Source organism: Chlamydotis macqueenii, chromosome Z (assembly GCF_036417535.1).
Source record: "Chlamydotis macqueenii isolate bChlMac1 chromosome Z, bChlMac1.mat, whole genome shotgun sequence".
Classification (NCBI taxonomy): domain Eukaryota; kingdom Metazoa; phylum Chordata; class Aves; order Otidiformes; family Otididae; genus Chlamydotis; species Chlamydotis macqueenii.
In genome coordinates this window covers 26,640,725-26,658,186 of record NC_141593.1, presented here as the reverse complement: position 1 = coordinate 26,658,186, position 17,462 = coordinate 26,640,725, and the positions used below count along the sequence as shown (strand labels likewise).

General features: G+C 35.5%; 1 protein-coding gene across 1 annotated transcript in view; it reads left to right on the top strand.

Annotated features, from left to right (window-relative positions):
- The window catches only part of TNPO1 (transportin 1), a 57,176-nt gene that overhangs the window by 20,935 nt on the left and 18,779 nt on the right, over positions 1–17,462 (top strand). The window contains exons 6-14 of the mRNA XM_086770194.1: positions 540–646; positions 1,686–1,819; positions 4,179–4,260; positions 4,991–5,113; positions 8,686–8,804; positions 11,247–11,307; positions 11,946–12,114; positions 14,218–14,370; positions 15,524–15,749. Coding sequence (XP_086626320.1) covers positions 540–646; positions 1,686–1,819; positions 4,179–4,260; positions 4,991–5,113; positions 8,686–8,804; positions 11,247–11,307; positions 11,946–12,114; positions 14,218–14,370; positions 15,524–15,749 — 1,174 coding nt within the window. The remainder of the gene's footprint in view (positions 1–539; positions 647–1,685; positions 1,820–4,178; positions 4,261–4,990; positions 5,114–8,685; positions 8,805–11,246; positions 11,308–11,945; positions 12,115–14,217; positions 14,371–15,523; positions 15,750–17,462) is intronic.

Below are 17,462 nucleotides of genomic sequence, written 5' to 3'. Positions count from 1 at the left end.
TGACCTGCCATAGTATGTAAGCTCTTAGTAGGTATATTTGTCTTAGAATGTGTTCTTCATGTTTTGTGTAAACACAGTAAAGTTGTGAATATGTAACTTAGCAGAGGGTTGTAAGTTTATTGAATGACAGATTCCCACATTCAAGCTTTTGTATCATAATAAAGAAGAGGTGACTTAAGGTGCATACTCTGTATTTACTAGAGGTCTAGATTTGTACAGCGTTTAGTAAATTTAGAGTCAAAGCTGCCCTGCAGTGTTTGGGCGTGATTATTTCCTTAACTGGAATTACTTTCTGCTTGATTTCTTGTGTCTGAGCCCTTCATGGTAGTAGGAAGGAACAACCCACCTTTGCATTTCAAAGCCCTTCAAATATCTTTTGTAATTAAATGTACTTCCTTTTTTTATGCTTGCCAATTCTTAACAAAACAAGAAATTTCTTAACTCCTTAGATCTTTGAGAGAAGAAAAATGTGAAAAATTGGTATGAAACATGTGAAGGTATGTGAGATCTCATTTCCTTCATCCTCCTGATTCCTTTAGGCATTCTGATAACAACTATTGCCTCAAAAGGAGAGTTACAGAATTGGCCTGAACTCTTACCAAAGCTTTGCAGCCTGTTGGATTCTGAAGATTACAATACCTGTGAGGTAAGGAAACTTATAGAAAATAAAATATTATAATATAATTTGTATTATTTTTATCTCTCTTCATAGACTCTGTATATATGTATAGTAGTGTGTGTATACACACACGTATATTCTCAAAGAATCGTGGCTCAAATTTGATGCTTTTTCTTCTATCTTTATTCCATATTCTTACTGGTCATTCAAACAAATTTGTTTTCTTTGCATAAAAGCATAACAAGACTGCCAAAAGGTAGTGGTAGCACCTCAGCTGAGAAGCATCCTGAAGCTACCACTCTGTGATGCCTAATCTTTTAGGCATCATAGTTGACCCTGAATTTTCTCTTACTTAAAAGTAATGTTCATTCTTCTTGTCGCTTAATCTGGAAAAGCAATCTATCATTGCCATATCAGGGTGAAATGAACTGTTTTGTTCAGTGTATATGAAGGAAAATAAATAAATAACTACTTAACTGTTTTAAACTATGAGGAGAAAAAAAAGCCTTGTTTGATTTAAGAAAATAAAAATCTGTGGTCGCACAATATTAATTACTTGATACTGTCTCCATGAAAGTGTGTGAAGCATTTTGTATAAAATAATCCTCAGAGATATGATCATGGTCCAAGAGGCTATGCTGTTATGTAATGTTTTAATGCTGCTTTCTCAAGAAAAATAAAAAACACTTGAAAATGAAACTCAAATTGGCTGTCATATCCAGAGTTCTGTTTTAATTGGCTACTTCTGCACCTGGACATTTATTTCTCAAATAAGAACTAGCTTTTAAGCATTTTTAAAAATATGATTGAATAGATGACCATTGAATGCAAAAATTAAAATTGCCACTTATCCATTACTGACTCACCCAGCTTGTGAGCTTACAAATACCAGTATAAAGTGCTTAAATAAAAAGCCTTTTATTTGGTTAGCTGCATTTACTGTGTTAACTAGTGACATATACTGTTTTGTGCTGAAATTACCTGTTCTGTACAAAACCTGAAATTTTGCTTTCTTGAGAATGTCAAAGAAAATATTTTTTTTTAGTTTTTAATTTTTTTTAAACAGGGTGCTTTTGGCGCTCTTCAGAAGATATGTGAAGATTCTGCTGAAATTTTAGATAGTGATGTATTGGACCGACCACTCAATATCATGATACCTAAGTTCCTGCAGTTCTTCAAGCACAGCAGTCCAAAAATAAGGTAGGTTTAGATGTTGTATTACAGTTACCTGTTAAAATTTTATTTACATGAGCAGCAAGGTGCTACTTTGTAGATCTGTTTCAAACATGCTTAGTTTTTTTTTTAATGATCCTGCAGAGATCTACAGACAGTCCGTGCATCAGTAAGTTCCATGTTTACCTGCTTAGTTAATACAAAAATCTCAACTCTTTATACATCTTCAAAATGTACAATCAGCCTATGATTTTGAAAATCAAACTGTTTCTCTTAAGTTTTTGCCTATTATTATGAAAAATTCAATGCTGTGGTGAGGACTGAATATCCTGATTAGAAAAAACAATTTTGCATTCATTTTGTAATGACACCAGCAATAGGAAAGTCAAAACTCTTTTGCTAACAATAGTGTCTGATTTCTTGCAGAAAAATTTTTCTACTTTAACTACACCAAAACTTAAGCTCTTTATCTTTCAGCTGAATCAAATTCGATGAGTTTGTCATCTTTTCACTGTTAAACTGTATTAATCTCTCCAAAGTAACAGAAGTATAGGATAGAAGAAAAATTCCAGAATTAAATTCTTATTGCTAATACTCATTACAAAGAACAGTGGTTTTTGCCCTGAAATGAGCCAACAATGTGCCCTTGCCACAAAGAAGGCTAGTGGTATCCTGGGCTGGAGTGTTGGTAACCGTGGCTAGCTGGTTAAGGGAAGTGATCCTCCCCTTATCTTCCAGGTGAGGTCTCACCTGGAATACTGTGTCCAGTACTGGGCTGTCCAGTGCCAGAAAGACATGAAAATACTGGAGGGAGTCCAGCAAACAGCATGAAAATATGAAGAGACTAGAGCATCTCTCCTATGAGGAAACACTGGGAGAGCTGGGACTGGGGGATCTCATCAGTGTATGTAAATACCTGAAGAGAAGAAGCAAAAAAGACATAGTCAGGTTCTTACCAGTGGTGCCCAGTGACAGAACCTGAAGCAGTGGACACAAACTGAAACACAGGAGGTTCCCTCTGAACATCAGGAAACACTTTTTTATGGTGAGAGTGACCAAGCACTGGCACAGGTTGCTCATAGAGCTGATGGAGTCTCCATCCTTGGAGATATTCAGAAGCCATCTGGACATGGTCCTGGGCAACCAGCTATAGCTGGCCCTGCTTGAGCAGACAGATTGAACTAGATGACCTCCAGAGGCCCCTTCCAACCTCAACCATTCTGTGATTCTGTGAAATGTGTTTTTTAACTCATGTTCCAAAACTATATTGAAAGATTTTACAACTTGGAGGTGCCAATTTTTTATTGCCAGCAGTACTTGATGAAATCCTGAAGACTCAGAGGAAAAGTATAACTTGGAATATATCTTTACAGGATTCAAGTAAGATTTAGGTTTAGATGCACACTAAGAAAAATATGTAAGAAAGCATGAACTTGCTCTCATGGAAGCTGGGAGACATGGAGAAAAACATGCTTTTTTTTGTTAACACATTATACAGTCTTTCACTTTTTTCTTATGCTGCGATGTTTCAAGTTTAAAGCAGGCCACCTGCTGATCCACAGCCAGATTTCAGTACATAGTGCTCAAGTATGAAAACTATTAGTAGTGGCAGTAAAATACTTTATATTTAAATCTGTCAAGAGACAACTTTTGAAGAATGTTTTATGAGACAGTCTTCCAAGAAATGTCTAAACCGAATAGAAGTTTGGAGTCACATTAGTAAAAATACTTTAATGGATCTTCAAAGGCTTTTATAGGTAGCTTTGCCTTGTGCCTTTACTTACGGAATTTGACTTTTGTATCTCTGAGAATGAAAAAGACCTGTAAGTAATGGCTTTGCATGAAATGGAATAGAGGAACCAATGCTTAGTTTTATAGCTTGTTTCTACCACAAGTGTTTTAGTATCTATTCTACTACACGTGTGTGTTTGTTCTAAGATACTGCTATATTGTTGACATGTATTGGTCTCACTAAATACTAAAAATATTGCAAAAGCAGTTGAATACTTAACAATAAAGAAGGGCATGCTAAAATTTCACCATGTTGATTTGTATGGAACTGTTAATATCTGAGAAGATCATTAATCATAATACACTCAAAAAGAAAATCCTTACATGCTGTTTGGAACAAATGTGCTGGGTGTAGTCATCCTGCTCTGATTTTTATTTACTAGATACTTTTATTTTAAAATATCTAGTAGATATATCAGAATATAAGGCGGTACTTAAAATGTGATTTCATAATTTTGCTTGATAATACTATAGGTGTGCAGATTTGTTCCCTCTTGCCTCCAGATTGCTTCCTAATGTTTTTGATGCCTATGTACAATTTAGAAAATGTTTAACTCCTGAAAAATTTATATTATTTTAACTGTTCCATTTGTAGGTCTCATGCTGTTGCATGCGTCAATCAATTTATCATCAGCAGAACTCAAGCTCTTATGTTGCACATAGATTCTTTTATTGAGGTGGGTGCGCATTCTTGGTTGGGTGGTTAAGCCAAATTATATATCTAATTTATCAAGAGTTTTGAGTTATGTTTTACAAGTACCTCTGCCCTCAAACTCCACATCTGGTTGCTTGTTCTTAGTTTCTTGAGCTTGAAGTTCATTCTGTATGCTTGTGCTCAGAGCTGATTAGTCTAAGCACTCTCCAAGCCCCAAAAATAGTATTTTGAAAGATGTTTCATCTTTATAAGTAAAAGAAACTCTTGTTGCATAAAGGTATAAAAGTAATGGCAGCCGTCTGTCACTTATGAGAGATGGAAAGTGCAGTACAAGGATCATCATGTCACTTGAGTCTGTCTGAGTCTCTCTGAATACTGCTACTGAACACAGATTAGATGGGTGGTATTTTGGGTTATCTAGAGTATTTGATTTGCTCCAGTTAGGTAGGGATGGAGTTTTCTGACTTCAGAACTTCATTTATGTTTAGGAGAAAAAAAATGCTGGAAATAATGTCCTTGGGCCAGTGCTAATGTTATACAGTGTTTTGATTATGTGTACAATATACATTAAGAGTCTGAGGAGTTCATTTGCTAAACCGAATGTCTTTAACTAATTAAACAATATTCCGAGGTGTGGGGTGGGACAGTACAGAAGTACATGTTTGCATACTTCATTTTGCCAGTAATATAAATTTAAATACAGGTTGAACTATATGAACTGAGGCTTTTCAACTGGTACTACTTTCCAACAGAATCTTTTTGCACTGGCTGGTGATGAGGAGCCTGAAGTACGCAAAAATGTTTGCCGTGCTCTGGTAATGTTGCTGGAAGTTCGAATGGATCGCCTGCTTCCTCATATGATTAGTATAGTTGAGGTGAGTCTCATTTCCCAGATTGCATGCTGAAAAAACTGTTCGGGATTGCAGAAATAATAAAAAATAAAAAGCATTCATTAGAACAGGCATATTACACTTGCACTTGCTTACTTTTCATTTTCCTTCAAGACTGAGAATGCAAAACTTTCTTCTTAGCTAATTACTAACTTGATGTTGTGTTTGACAGACAATGCATATGGCAGTTGTTTATTCTTCATTAAGTTAATTGATCCTGAAATGACCAGGATCAGCTATACTATGGAGCAGTCAGGCATTGCTTGATCCCAAGTGAGAAGATCAGGCTAAAAATCTAGTGCTAGTGCTGGTACTGCTACAGTTGGCACATTGAAGCTGTGACTTTTTTTGGCTATGCGGACCATAACAAGGATAAGGCATGTTATTTTATGTAGCTACTTTGAGCTACTAACAGCTTTGATCCTGTTACATTCAGTTATAGAGGTTACTGTCATTTAATAGTTCCTTTACCCATTTTAGATTATTGCAGACTTTCTGCCAGAGGATCGATAAACTCTTTTTCTTTTCTTTTCTTTTCTTTTTTTTTTTTTTTTTTTTTTTTTTTTGTCTGGTGAGCTGTTTGAGCTGTGAGTAATTTCCATGTTTCTGGGAAATACTAGCAGTTTCTATGTAGTATTTAGGTATGCTACTTTCCTGACTGGAAATATAGCTACAATCATAATGTTTCTTATACAGATTTCATGTGGACAGGTGGGTCATAACCCAGTGTCAGTTTCCTTAAGGACTATTTCCAAACACCACCACAAAGAAAGTGTTAAGTTCTTCTTGTTCCTGTACACAGTCATTAGAGGTGCATAAAACTGAGGTCACCCTTGACAGCCTTGGTGTCTAGTCTTCGTATACATTGTCTGGAATTCCATGGCACCAGTCTTGGCAGACATGTTCTCATGTAACGTAGGACAAACAAGGATTGTTGGTGCTTGCTGGAGGGGGGTTGGGGTTGTTTTTTTGGGGTTGTTTTTTTTTTTTTTTTGAGACAGAATAAAGCTTTGGACATTACATTGTTAGAAAGTGATAACCTCTGGCTTTTCACCCTCCCAAGTTCAGTAAGGAACTTCTAGACTTTGTAGGTAGAAATGATGTCACCAACCAGAAAAAGATCCAAGATTGTATTCTCATTTTATCTGGTATTTTGCTGATAACTATTAGTAGGCTTCCTCTCTACGAAAGACAGTAGTAGTGATTTTCTGTTCTGTAACAGAAAGTTTAAGTTTAGCCTTTGTTTTGTTTTTCTTTTCAGTTTTGGAACTACTGTGTATTATTACTGATTTTCCCAGTTCTGTATACATCCTGGTATCCGCAAATGTAATATCCCAGAACTGACTATTGTTTAGCATTCAAATGAGTCAGGTTTTGCACCTTTGAGGCTTTTAATGCCTCCAACCTAAATGCTGCTGCTGATGGCAGCTCTAAGTGAAGAAACTCTTAAAAAGAGAGAAACTTACATCTATATAATGTTCTTTATGCTTATGGAGACTGACTTTAAAAGTAGTTAAGAATATTAATGATTCAGAGTGATTCTAAGAAAGCCATGGCAGGTATCATGCTTTTGAAGCAGATGGGTTTAAATTTTCTTGGCAAATCCCTGGAGCAAACAGGAATGAGTGAGTTTGGATTTCATTGGGTTTTTTGAGCATGCACTTCATAGTGAGCAGATCCAGATGTATTTTGTTTTTTTTTTTTTTGTTTTTTTTTTTGTCTGAGAACTTGATGATAGGATACATGAGGAGCTGACCAACCTAACATTTCAATCGTTAGATGGCACCTGTATGCTCACAGAGTGTATTTATCCAAACAAATGGCTCCTAAGGTATTTCTCAGTAGAAATACTGACTTTTGCATCCTGTTGCTTTCTTCACATAAAGACATGTCTGTTACTGCTCAAAGGAATGTTCTTCTTAATACTTTGGGTATCCCACTATTATTTTCTAGGCGGCTTGACTTAACAAGACTAACACTACATTGTTTAAGTTACAGAGTACACAAAATACTGAATAATTTCCCTATGCTATTTTGTAATTTATTGTGACGAAGCAACTATTTGCATTGCCTAAAGTCAGTAGACCTTTATAGCTTATCATTAAAACTATTTATTAAAACGTGGCATGATAATAATAATTTTTAAAAAAGCGTTCAAATATCCTTTCCACATTTCGCTTTGTTACTAGGGTCATTGTTCTTGCTATGATTTCCAGGCTGTGTATATGGCTATCTTACACCACTGAGTGAGTGTAAGTAGCCCTTTCAATCTGCTGCTATCTAACTTTATGGAGCATATAGTGTAATATTTATAACAGATACTTAAAGAGGGAATGATACTGTGAGGGCCATCTTCAAACACATTACTTTTTGTCATTCCCTTTTTGTCTTCCTGACAAATAACAAATTTGCAATAAATAGTAGATTTTCAAGACTTCTGGGGAAAAATACCCAATCTCTTAATTTACAGTGCATTAAGGAAGCCTTACTTGCAATGAGTAGGATATTTTTTGACTTTTTGATGCTGCAATCTGTTGACAACTCAGAATAGAGCAGTACTTCTGTTATTGTGGGTTCTTAATCACAATAGTGAACCTTTAGGAAAATCTTGCAATTTAGTTTGATTCCTGGGAAGGGGTGCCGTTCGTGGCAAGTCTTGCATCCCTGAAACACATAAGGATAATAAAGGTCTCCCCATTCTATTTAATTTTGAGGATAAAATGGTATTGTGAAGCAAATGAAGAGGGATTTCTTTTGCTCTAAATCAGGTGTGTGGAAAGATAGCTACACGGGCTTCCATGAGGTTTTCTAAAATGAATGAAAGAACCATCTGTTTCAGAAATAAGAACTGGCATGGCAGAATGCAGAAATTACTATTTTGGAAGTTGCAAGAGTCCTCCCTAAATTGTTTTGGTGATTGAGTATAAGAAACTGATATAGCAGTCATCTACCTAGACTTTTTGTTTATGTAGGTATTTGATTATTTTTGGTTGAAGGAGGATTAGATGTTAACAGCAAGCTTTAAGATTTGATACTGCATCTCTGAGTTACCGTTCATGCTAGAAAAATGTGAGACTTCCCCCTCCCCCTGCCCCGCCCTGTTATGGGTTCTACCTAATTAGATCCTGTCAGGTAATTAAGCTTTGGAAGGGAAGCTTTTCTATGGTACTGGAAATAAAAAGTATTTCCATCTTGAGGGTGTGATTGTATCTTTTTTTTATTCAAAAGTGCAAAGGGGAGTTAAAAAAATATTAACAGGAAACTGCTGTTTATTATCTTGAGTCTCTGCAATTTTTTGGTAATAATGTTCTCACTTTAAGCAGTGAAGAAATTTAGAATCTGGATGATCGAGCATTAAGAAAGAGGTCTCTTAGCTTGTTCTCACTTGTAAGAGCCTTAAGTAGGCTCTTATATCTGTTTTTCCCCTCTACCCAAAGAAACAAAACTACTGTGGTAGCATAGTCCGGTTTTGCAAACACACTTTGCAGTGTTAGTAGCTTCTTCTGGACAATTAAAACTTCTGTCTTATACAAGTCATCTATTTTTGTATTGTGTAGTACATGCTTCAAAGGACCCAGGACCAAGATGAAAATGTGGCTTTGGAGGCTTGTGAGTTTTGGCTGACTTTGGCTGAACAGCCAATTTGTAAAGACGTATTATGTCGGCATCTTACTAAGTAAGTATTAAGAGTTACGACTCCTATTTATTTTGAAATAGTCATCTTTAATCTTCAGTTGACCTGTTTCTGGTTGCTCTTATACGGACTATATCTAGCTTGCAGTATGCTTAGAATAATTTTCCTGTAGCTAGTTATTGTGCATAGTAAACATGGCTGTAGCACAGAGTTCATTGAAAAGGATTCCAATGATTTCAGACCCATTGGCCTCTGTAAGAAACCTAAACTGCATCATTATGGTGCTTTATGTCAAGCTTAACAGGCTGTTAAGCTTCACATGGATACAAAGATGTGCTAACGTGCACTTAAGCTAAAAAAAAACCATATCCACGTGATATTTCTTGGTACACCAGATATTACAGGTACATGTTGTCTTGACTACTGCTAATATAGGCATCTCTGTGCAATGTTTCTATGTACATAGTTATGCAATGGGTTCCCTGTTTTATGAAGATCATAACAGAAGAGCATGACATCACTTGGATTTAGGAATCAATGTTATATCAATTGCTATTGCAGTTTTAACTTGAAGAAGGCATGTCAATGTGTTCCTTCACACTTCTGCAGCCTGATAGTAGTTTAAGTTTCAAAAGCAATTTTTTGTAAGTTTCAAAACGTTATCCTGTGCCTCAAAATCTGGATCCTTGATTGAATGGGAATTAATATCCATGTTTGAGACATTAACATTTCCATGTCCGCAACAGTGTTTTTAACTATTTTCCAGACTAATCTGAAGTCTTTTGCAATAGGAAGTGGATTCTTCACTGTTCTCAATAAATGGATAGTCTTTGTTTTTATATATGTATGGAAGGTTTTTTAAATTACTGAGTCGGTTCTCTCAAGATCTTGAGTGGAAGAACAGAATCACAGACAGAAGAGACACATTCTTCTTAGCAAAAATGAGCATTCTAGATTTGAAGCAATTTTGAAAAATCAGCAAAATTTCAGTTCTCATAAGCAATTAGAAAGTAGAGAATTGAGGTTAAAACATCTACTGTAGCAGTGGAGGAACAGGAGTTGAAAACAAGAGAACCAATGTTATGAGAAATAATTTTTCAGTTTTAAAATGGTTTTACTTAATTCATAGTCTTATAGCTCAAAAGAGAAAAGAATGATAGCACAGTTCTTGAGTCTACCCACCCCATTTCCAGCGTGTATAATTTTTATCCTGAGAATAACAGTAGTTAATAAATAATAGTATTAAACCTCTTTTGGCATACATGAACATTGACAATGCAACAGCATCATACTTTTTTTTTAAAAAAAAAAGCTTTTAAATTTCTACAAAACAAATAAATGAGAGTAACATTACATTTCTCTCATGATCTTTCAATGTCATGTTTGTTGAAAGCAACTCATTTGTTGGTCAGTCCTGTTTGACTAGGGAGCTGTATAAGTTTGTCAATATTTAATGATAATCTTAAATTTTTTTATATTAAATTAAAAATGTGACAAGATCCTCTAAAAATCTGTTCCTGTGGTATCTAACATCTTGTTCCATTTTGGCCCTGTAGGCTTGCTTATAAAATACATAACTCCTGCTTATAAAATACATAACCTCCTCAACTTCATGAAGTTTGCTGGAGAAATGTTAACGAATTTGTGATAATGTGTGTACTTAGTACTCCATTCGAAGTTCAGGAGTTAATGTGCCACTGCAATGTGTGAATATTATTGCTGGCCTTCGAAAACATACTCTTCAGGTGCAAAATGTAGGGAGATTAAGTCTACCAAAGGTGCTGTGTCAGTCCATGGTCATTACTAGCTTGATTTGGCTTGCAATATGTATTTTTATGGATTTTTTTTTGTTTTTTTTTTTTTATGTCAGGTATTTGACATTTTTGCCTTAGTACAATTTTGGCTATACATCTGTACAGTTGGAGTCCCATAGCCATAACTAGTTTAATAGTGAAGTAAATCCTAATACACATTAGTCAAGATCTCTGCAGTTTTGGGGACTTTTCTTATTGAAGTAGTCACAAAAGGACAGGAGGCCTTAATGTAGTTAGGATTCCTTCTTTGAGAGTAGTGAGATAGTCTTTGGCCACAAGTAAATAAAGTGACAAGTACTATTTGTGAGATCCAGCTTGTTTATCATGTGTATTATAGGAGTTTGAATTCTTACTGAAAACCTTTAGACTTCATTTCTGAAAGGTGCTTCAGAATAAATCCATCATGTGGAAGAATATCTGTTTTTTAAAGTTTAAATTCAGTTGTGCCATCTGGCTACCCCTAGTTAATAGTTTGTAATTTGAAATTAACACTTTTTCAGATTACAAAGTATTGATGAACCTTACGACATGGAGCTTGGTTTAGGCACCAGGTTTTGTTATCAGACTTAGAAATTTTTTTAGGGTTACAACTAAAATTGTGGCCCAGGTGACAGAAAACTAGCTTGCTTTTTTATGCGTTATTTTGACATGTATCAATATTTCTTTGTAGGCTGATACCTGTGCTGGTAAATGGTATGAAGTATTCAGAGATCGATATTATTCTGTTGAAGGTGAGCATCAATTTCTTTTACTCTGTAAGAATATCTGGTTAGCTTCTGACCTATAAATCAGAATGTTTCAGATCAGAGTGGGCAGATCTGGCCTACCATCTGTTCAGTGGAGAATTAGCTTTCCAGGGCAAGGTGTGCTGTTCCAAATACTAAATGTGACTCCTGCCGCGTTTGTTGGAAAATAATCTGCAGTCATTCCTGCTTTGCCCCTGTCTCCTTCCACCCAACTTAGGCAGAGCTAGGATACTATTACCCATGAACTACTGCAACAATGCAGCGTTAAAAAAATGTTCAGGAATAGTTCTGATGCCTTCTAGATTGAATACACAGCCCTTTCCATCACTACATTTTAGAATATGTCCGTATACCGGAATTTCTCTATGCCTTCTTTCTGTTTCTTTCCCATAAAGAGTAATTTCTTAGCAAGAAGGATACTTTGTGCATGAGCTTACCTCTCTCGCTTCTATCTTTCTGTTGTTTTTCTGGTAAATGCAGCAGCAGAATGCAGGAACAATGGCATTTTAGTTAGCTGGGCAGCACAAGTGGGATATGAATCTGTTATGTGCTTATAAAACCTTGAACTAAAACTTGAGCAATATGGTTGGACTAGTTTATCTGATACAACGTTTTCATGACAGGGGGATGTCGAAGAAGATGAAGCTATTCCAGATAGCGAGCAGGACATAAGACCTCGTTTTCATCGTTCACGGACGGTGGCTCAGCAGCATGAAGAAGATGGTATTGAAGATGATGATGATGATGATGACGAAATTGATGATGATGATACTATTTCTGACTGGAATTTAAGTATGTCAAAGTAATGTGTAAAATGTTTTAAAATAGAGCTACATGAACTACAGTAAAAGAGGACTTTGTCTATAGGAGTACTGAGGTTTTGGTTTGGAATACAAAAATAAGTATCTGCTAACATAGTTGGTGGATGGGGTGGAGGCGGAGTCTTTCAGATGACACTTGGACTATGTAAATGTATTGGCAAAAGCTAGCCATCTGTAAACTTATTTCTTATTTTGATTATGGCAGATCGAGCTATAAACATATATTGGATGCAATTCAATAGAACTTTGGGACTTAGAATTTTAATTCCACAAGATAATAAAAATCATGTATCTTACACATTGATAGCTGAAAGCTTAGTAATGCTTTCTTTTACTTCAGTCTTCCCTCTAAAATTGGTTGGTGTTTCCTTTGGGTTTTGGTTTTTTTTCTTTTTTCCCCATGTATCTATGCTACTACTGACAGCCATTACCAGTAGTTCTTTTCTATATAAGGAATTTGCTTCTGAGCAGAATATAGTACTGTAGTTATGAAGAGAGGAGATAGCATAGCTGTGAGGAAACCGCAGTTCTGATGGCCTGTGTATGGGTCATAGGACCTCTAGGCCAGTAAGCCATGTGGTAAGGAAAGAAAACGCCACAAACTGATTTTTAAGCTCAGTGATAGAACATAGCTAGTGAAATTCTAACAAATCTGACATAAATGTTCTTTGCAAGCAGCCTCATTGTGGAATAATGTTTTGAGATTTGAACACATCCACATAATTTTTTTTTTTTTTTCTTCCAAGGCCTCAAGTTTTCATGACAGGTAAATGCACCTTGAAGCTTATGATTGAACAATTTTGAGACATATCTGAATTTTTTAAATTATGATTATTATTATTATTATTATTATTATTATTATTTTAGAAGAAAATTAGTGCAAATATGCTTGTTTCCATAAAGCACACTTTTTTTAAAAAAGTATAGTTTTAGATTCATAATACTGTTCTTGTTGCTGCTGTGTGTAAAGATTGCAGAATTAAATACATGTTTTCTGAAAAAGATAGCTGAAATGACAAAGAGTTCCCTGTGGTCCACAGTTTTGATTAAGATGGTGAGGGAGCTAAAGTTATCCAGGAATGGTGGCCTGGAAGAAAAAGAACAGAACAGTTAAGAAATCTGTATTGATATGTTATCTAGACTTCTGAGAATTTGAATTATCTGAAAATCAGAATTGTGTGCCCTGTTTCTTACCCAGTGTTCTATATTTGACTTCCAGTTTAAACAGAGAGGAAGCATCAGCACAGCCTGACAATTAGCAGCATTGCTTACTAATGAGACCAGTTGGATTTACTCTGTTGGATGACAGATTAAGAAGGAACTGAGATCATAATAAGCAAAAAGTGCAGTATGAATTTTGTAATACATGCTTTCTTTATAAAATGACCTTAGCATTATTTTTTCTAGACATGACAGTACCACAGCAGAAAAAGAGTGAAGATTTCTGAATCATGTTTTGAAGTTGTTCCTGATTTTTCTTCTATGAGCTTTTGTTTGCTAAAAACATGGGATTAAAACTTTCAAACAAATTTTGAGGTGTTGCTCTTCATATTAGTGCATCACAGAATAGGACTAAGGTATAGAAGCTTAGAGCAGAGGCCAGCAAATTTGTTTCAGTCTCTAGAGTTGGATGTTTTTGCCTTTTTTTACTTTGAGACATGAATCATGTTTGAGCGTTTTCTTTTGGAAATGCTAGTATTTTTAGGCTATTTCTCCATAGTTTCTCCAATATGTTAAATTCATGTGACAGACTTTTCCTCTTCCTTAGTGTTATACCATCCTGAAATCATGTAGTATATATGAAGTTGCAATATAATGGTGTGGTTCCTTTCAGTGAATGTTTTAATATCCCCAATGTGTAAGTCCTTTTAGTTGCTATTTAAGTGCTGCAAAACTGGCTTTCTAAGAACTATGGCTTTGCACCAGAGCACAGTGGATCAGTGTGTATTGTAATGAAATGGAAGCATCTTTCTTCCTAATGCCCTGAGACTCCACTGGCAGCTCAAAGTTAAAATGAGGATTATATTGCCTAACTACAACTACTTGAGTGATTAACACATTTAATTTCTCTCAGGGAAATGTTCTGCTGCTGCTCTAGATGTCCTAGCCAATGTATTCCGTGATGAACTTCTCCCACACATCTTGCCCCTTTTGAAGGAATTGCTCTTCCATCCCGAATGGGTAGTTAAAGAATCTGGTATCCTTGTTCTTGGAGCAATTGCTGAAGGTAAGGCAACTGTGCATATCAGGTTGCTGGATTTTTTTATTGGTTCTAAAGCAGCTCTGTGGTTTTCTCCAGGTGTCTTTACTTATGCAAACAAGTATATGTCCTTAGCTGGTTTGGTTTCAGTGATTAACATCTACATCTGCTAATTGATGACTGCAGTTATTTAATTTTTAATTTTCAAATCAGTGCATGTTTGGGAGGCTAAATAGCTTAGGTAATTTATTCTATTTCTCTCTTTCTTAACTCTGCAGGATATATTTATTGCTTTCAGGAGATGCTACCTTGATTTCATAGGAGTACTTAATAAATTTGAGCCTTACATTTCATTCAAATGTTTGCAGAAGTGGAGAAAACCACTCGTGTAACTTCAGTGCCCTGAGCTGCTTTTTGTGGATGGTTCTCCAATTTAAATATCTTAAGTTCCATTCCTTTGTACTTACTCACAGTCTTGTGTGGCTTTTTGCCTGCATTTCTAGCATCTCTGTCCCTTTTGCAAGCTGAAGGAATACATTTGGGTCCGTGCCTGGATTATCTTTCTTTTCCCATAGTGCCTAGTGAATACTTTTTTTTTTTCTTTGTTACTAGAAAGCTTTTTTGAGGGTTTTGACTTCAAGTAAGGTAGAATTTAGTACTTCTGGCAAACCTCAGTATATTACTGCCCTTGCTGACTTGAAACTTGTAGCTTTTATTGCTGGTCAGTATTTGTATGATATTAGGAGAAAACAAGAGGAAAATTAAGTTTCTTAAGGAACCCTGTTTAATTATGTGATGATTTGTTGTCAAGACCAAGTCTTTCTACTTCTTGTCTTAATTACTCTGAGTAGACTGACGTAGGATCTCCAAGCTTTATAAACTCATTTTGTTTGGATGTACTTGCCATACTCCATTTAATAAAGCAGAATTTCTGAAGACTGGAGAAGCACTAACGTAGAAATGTAGTTGAAATTAATGTAAGTTTAATTGGGGTCTTAAATTATTGTTTAGATAAGATTTCTTTTTAGGACTTAATATAAATTAAGTAGATTTGCTTTGTATATTGTTAAAATGTATTCCTACATGATAGAGAATGAAAATATGTCCCTTCCAGGAAACGGAAAACGATAGAACTTTTTCTTAATTCTCGTACTGCAATAGCTGTATTTTTTTCTTCTAGGCTGCATGCAAGGTATGATTCCATATCTTCCTGAGCTGATTCCTCACCTTATTCAGTGCCTCTCCGACAAAAAGGCTCTTGTGCGCTCCATTACATGCTGGACTCTTAGTCGCTATGCACACTGGGTAGTTAGTCAACCCCCAGACACATACTTGAAGCCATTAATGACTGAGTTGCTAAAGCGTATCTTGGATAGCAACAAGAGAGTACAAGAAGCTGCCTGCAGGTAAGCCAAAGCTTAAGCAAAAAGCACTATCCATGACACTGCTTTTTCATGGGAAACTATTTTAATGCCTGTATCAATGAATGCATGACTCCATTGCATTCTTTCTCTTTTAATGTATTTCATTCTCTTTTAAATTGGAGTAGTTGCAGTTTCTTGAGTAGTCAGAAATTAGTCCCGAGTTGTGATAACATGAAAAAAGTTACTTTGTATTTCTCTTGTCCAGTTTGTTTTCAGATTATATGAATCACCAAACTAAACTTATTGTAGTAAAAGAAATTATCTGTTTGTGACACTTGTTCATTTTTAATATATGGCGTTTCATTCACCAGAAATCTGGCTGGTTTTAATAGGCCTGTGAACAAGGTCAATACTGATTGCATTGGAAAACTGTCCTATTGTTGGATTACTGATGTTTATATTTAGCTCAGGTTTACCAAAACATTTGGGTTATGATTATTTCAAGGGATATTCTCCATCTTTTGATGGAGACCCTGGAAGATGAGATTCCCTTCTCCTCCTTGTCTGCTGATATTTTAAAAAAAAAAAAAAAAAAAAAAAAAAATTACTGGCTCCATTAATGGAATGGGAATGGGTGCACCTCTTGTGCAGGAGGCTCATCAAATAAAGCTTTTACATGTCAGTTTGTGTGAGGCAGGAGTTTACACAGCAGATTGCCAAGAAGGTTTCTTAATAAAGCAGAGTTAGATCTGCATCTGATTGTGTCCTTAACATCTGAAATATGCAATTTTGTTGTTGTTGTTATTATTGCAACCTGCACCCAAATATCAATAGTGCCTAAGCACAAGGCCATGGTCAGAGTTCTTGTGCTAAGCTTTGCATAAAAGGGACAGATGTAGCCTTGCCTGAGAACAGATACAATGAATTTAATGAAATGTACTTAGTAAGGTTTGAGTATTAAACAATGTTTGCTTTTTGTCTGTAAACCTTTTCAAACATTGGACTAGCAAATTTGTTGGACTTTAACATCTGCTCCATTCTGTCTTTTCATAGTGATAGTCTTCTGTTCCTTTCTGAATGAGCAGGAAGATAGTGATATAAGACTACTTGCTTCCTGCATGTTGAGATCCAAAGAATCAGACTATGTACAGATTCTATTAAAAAAAAAAAAAAAAACCACTCCCCTCAAAAAAAAAAAAAGATAAGCAAAACCCCCATGCTTCTGTTCATACTTTCTTTGTCCAAAACATGATTGAAATGTGCGTGTAGTTGAACACTGCTGTGTAACAGTTGTTAAATAACCTCATGTAGTGCTTATGAAGGAAGTGCAACGGGCAGTGGAAACTGTTACAGTAATAAGAAAGATATAAAATGGAAATACTACAAATAAGAATGCATTTGATTATTTCTTTTATTTAAAGTTCAAAATCATTTATAGCATGTTTTGAAATGTTTTCTTTAGAGCAGAGATTCATTAAAATTACTGTTGCAGCTAAAAAATAAACTGTCTGGGAAACTCCACTTAAAGGAAAATGTAGAGCTATTACAAGTCAAAACATACTAGCTTTCTACATTGCAAGGAAATACAATGATCCTTCTTGGAGAAGAGCAATAAGCTGCATTCCTGCAGTGTATAGTTGCACATTAATGTCTACCAAATTGAAGATTTGCCATAGGATACTATGTGTTTTCATCACTAACGTGTATAATAGCAGATGTCTAACGTTTATTTCTGTACTATGGAGAAACTGCTCC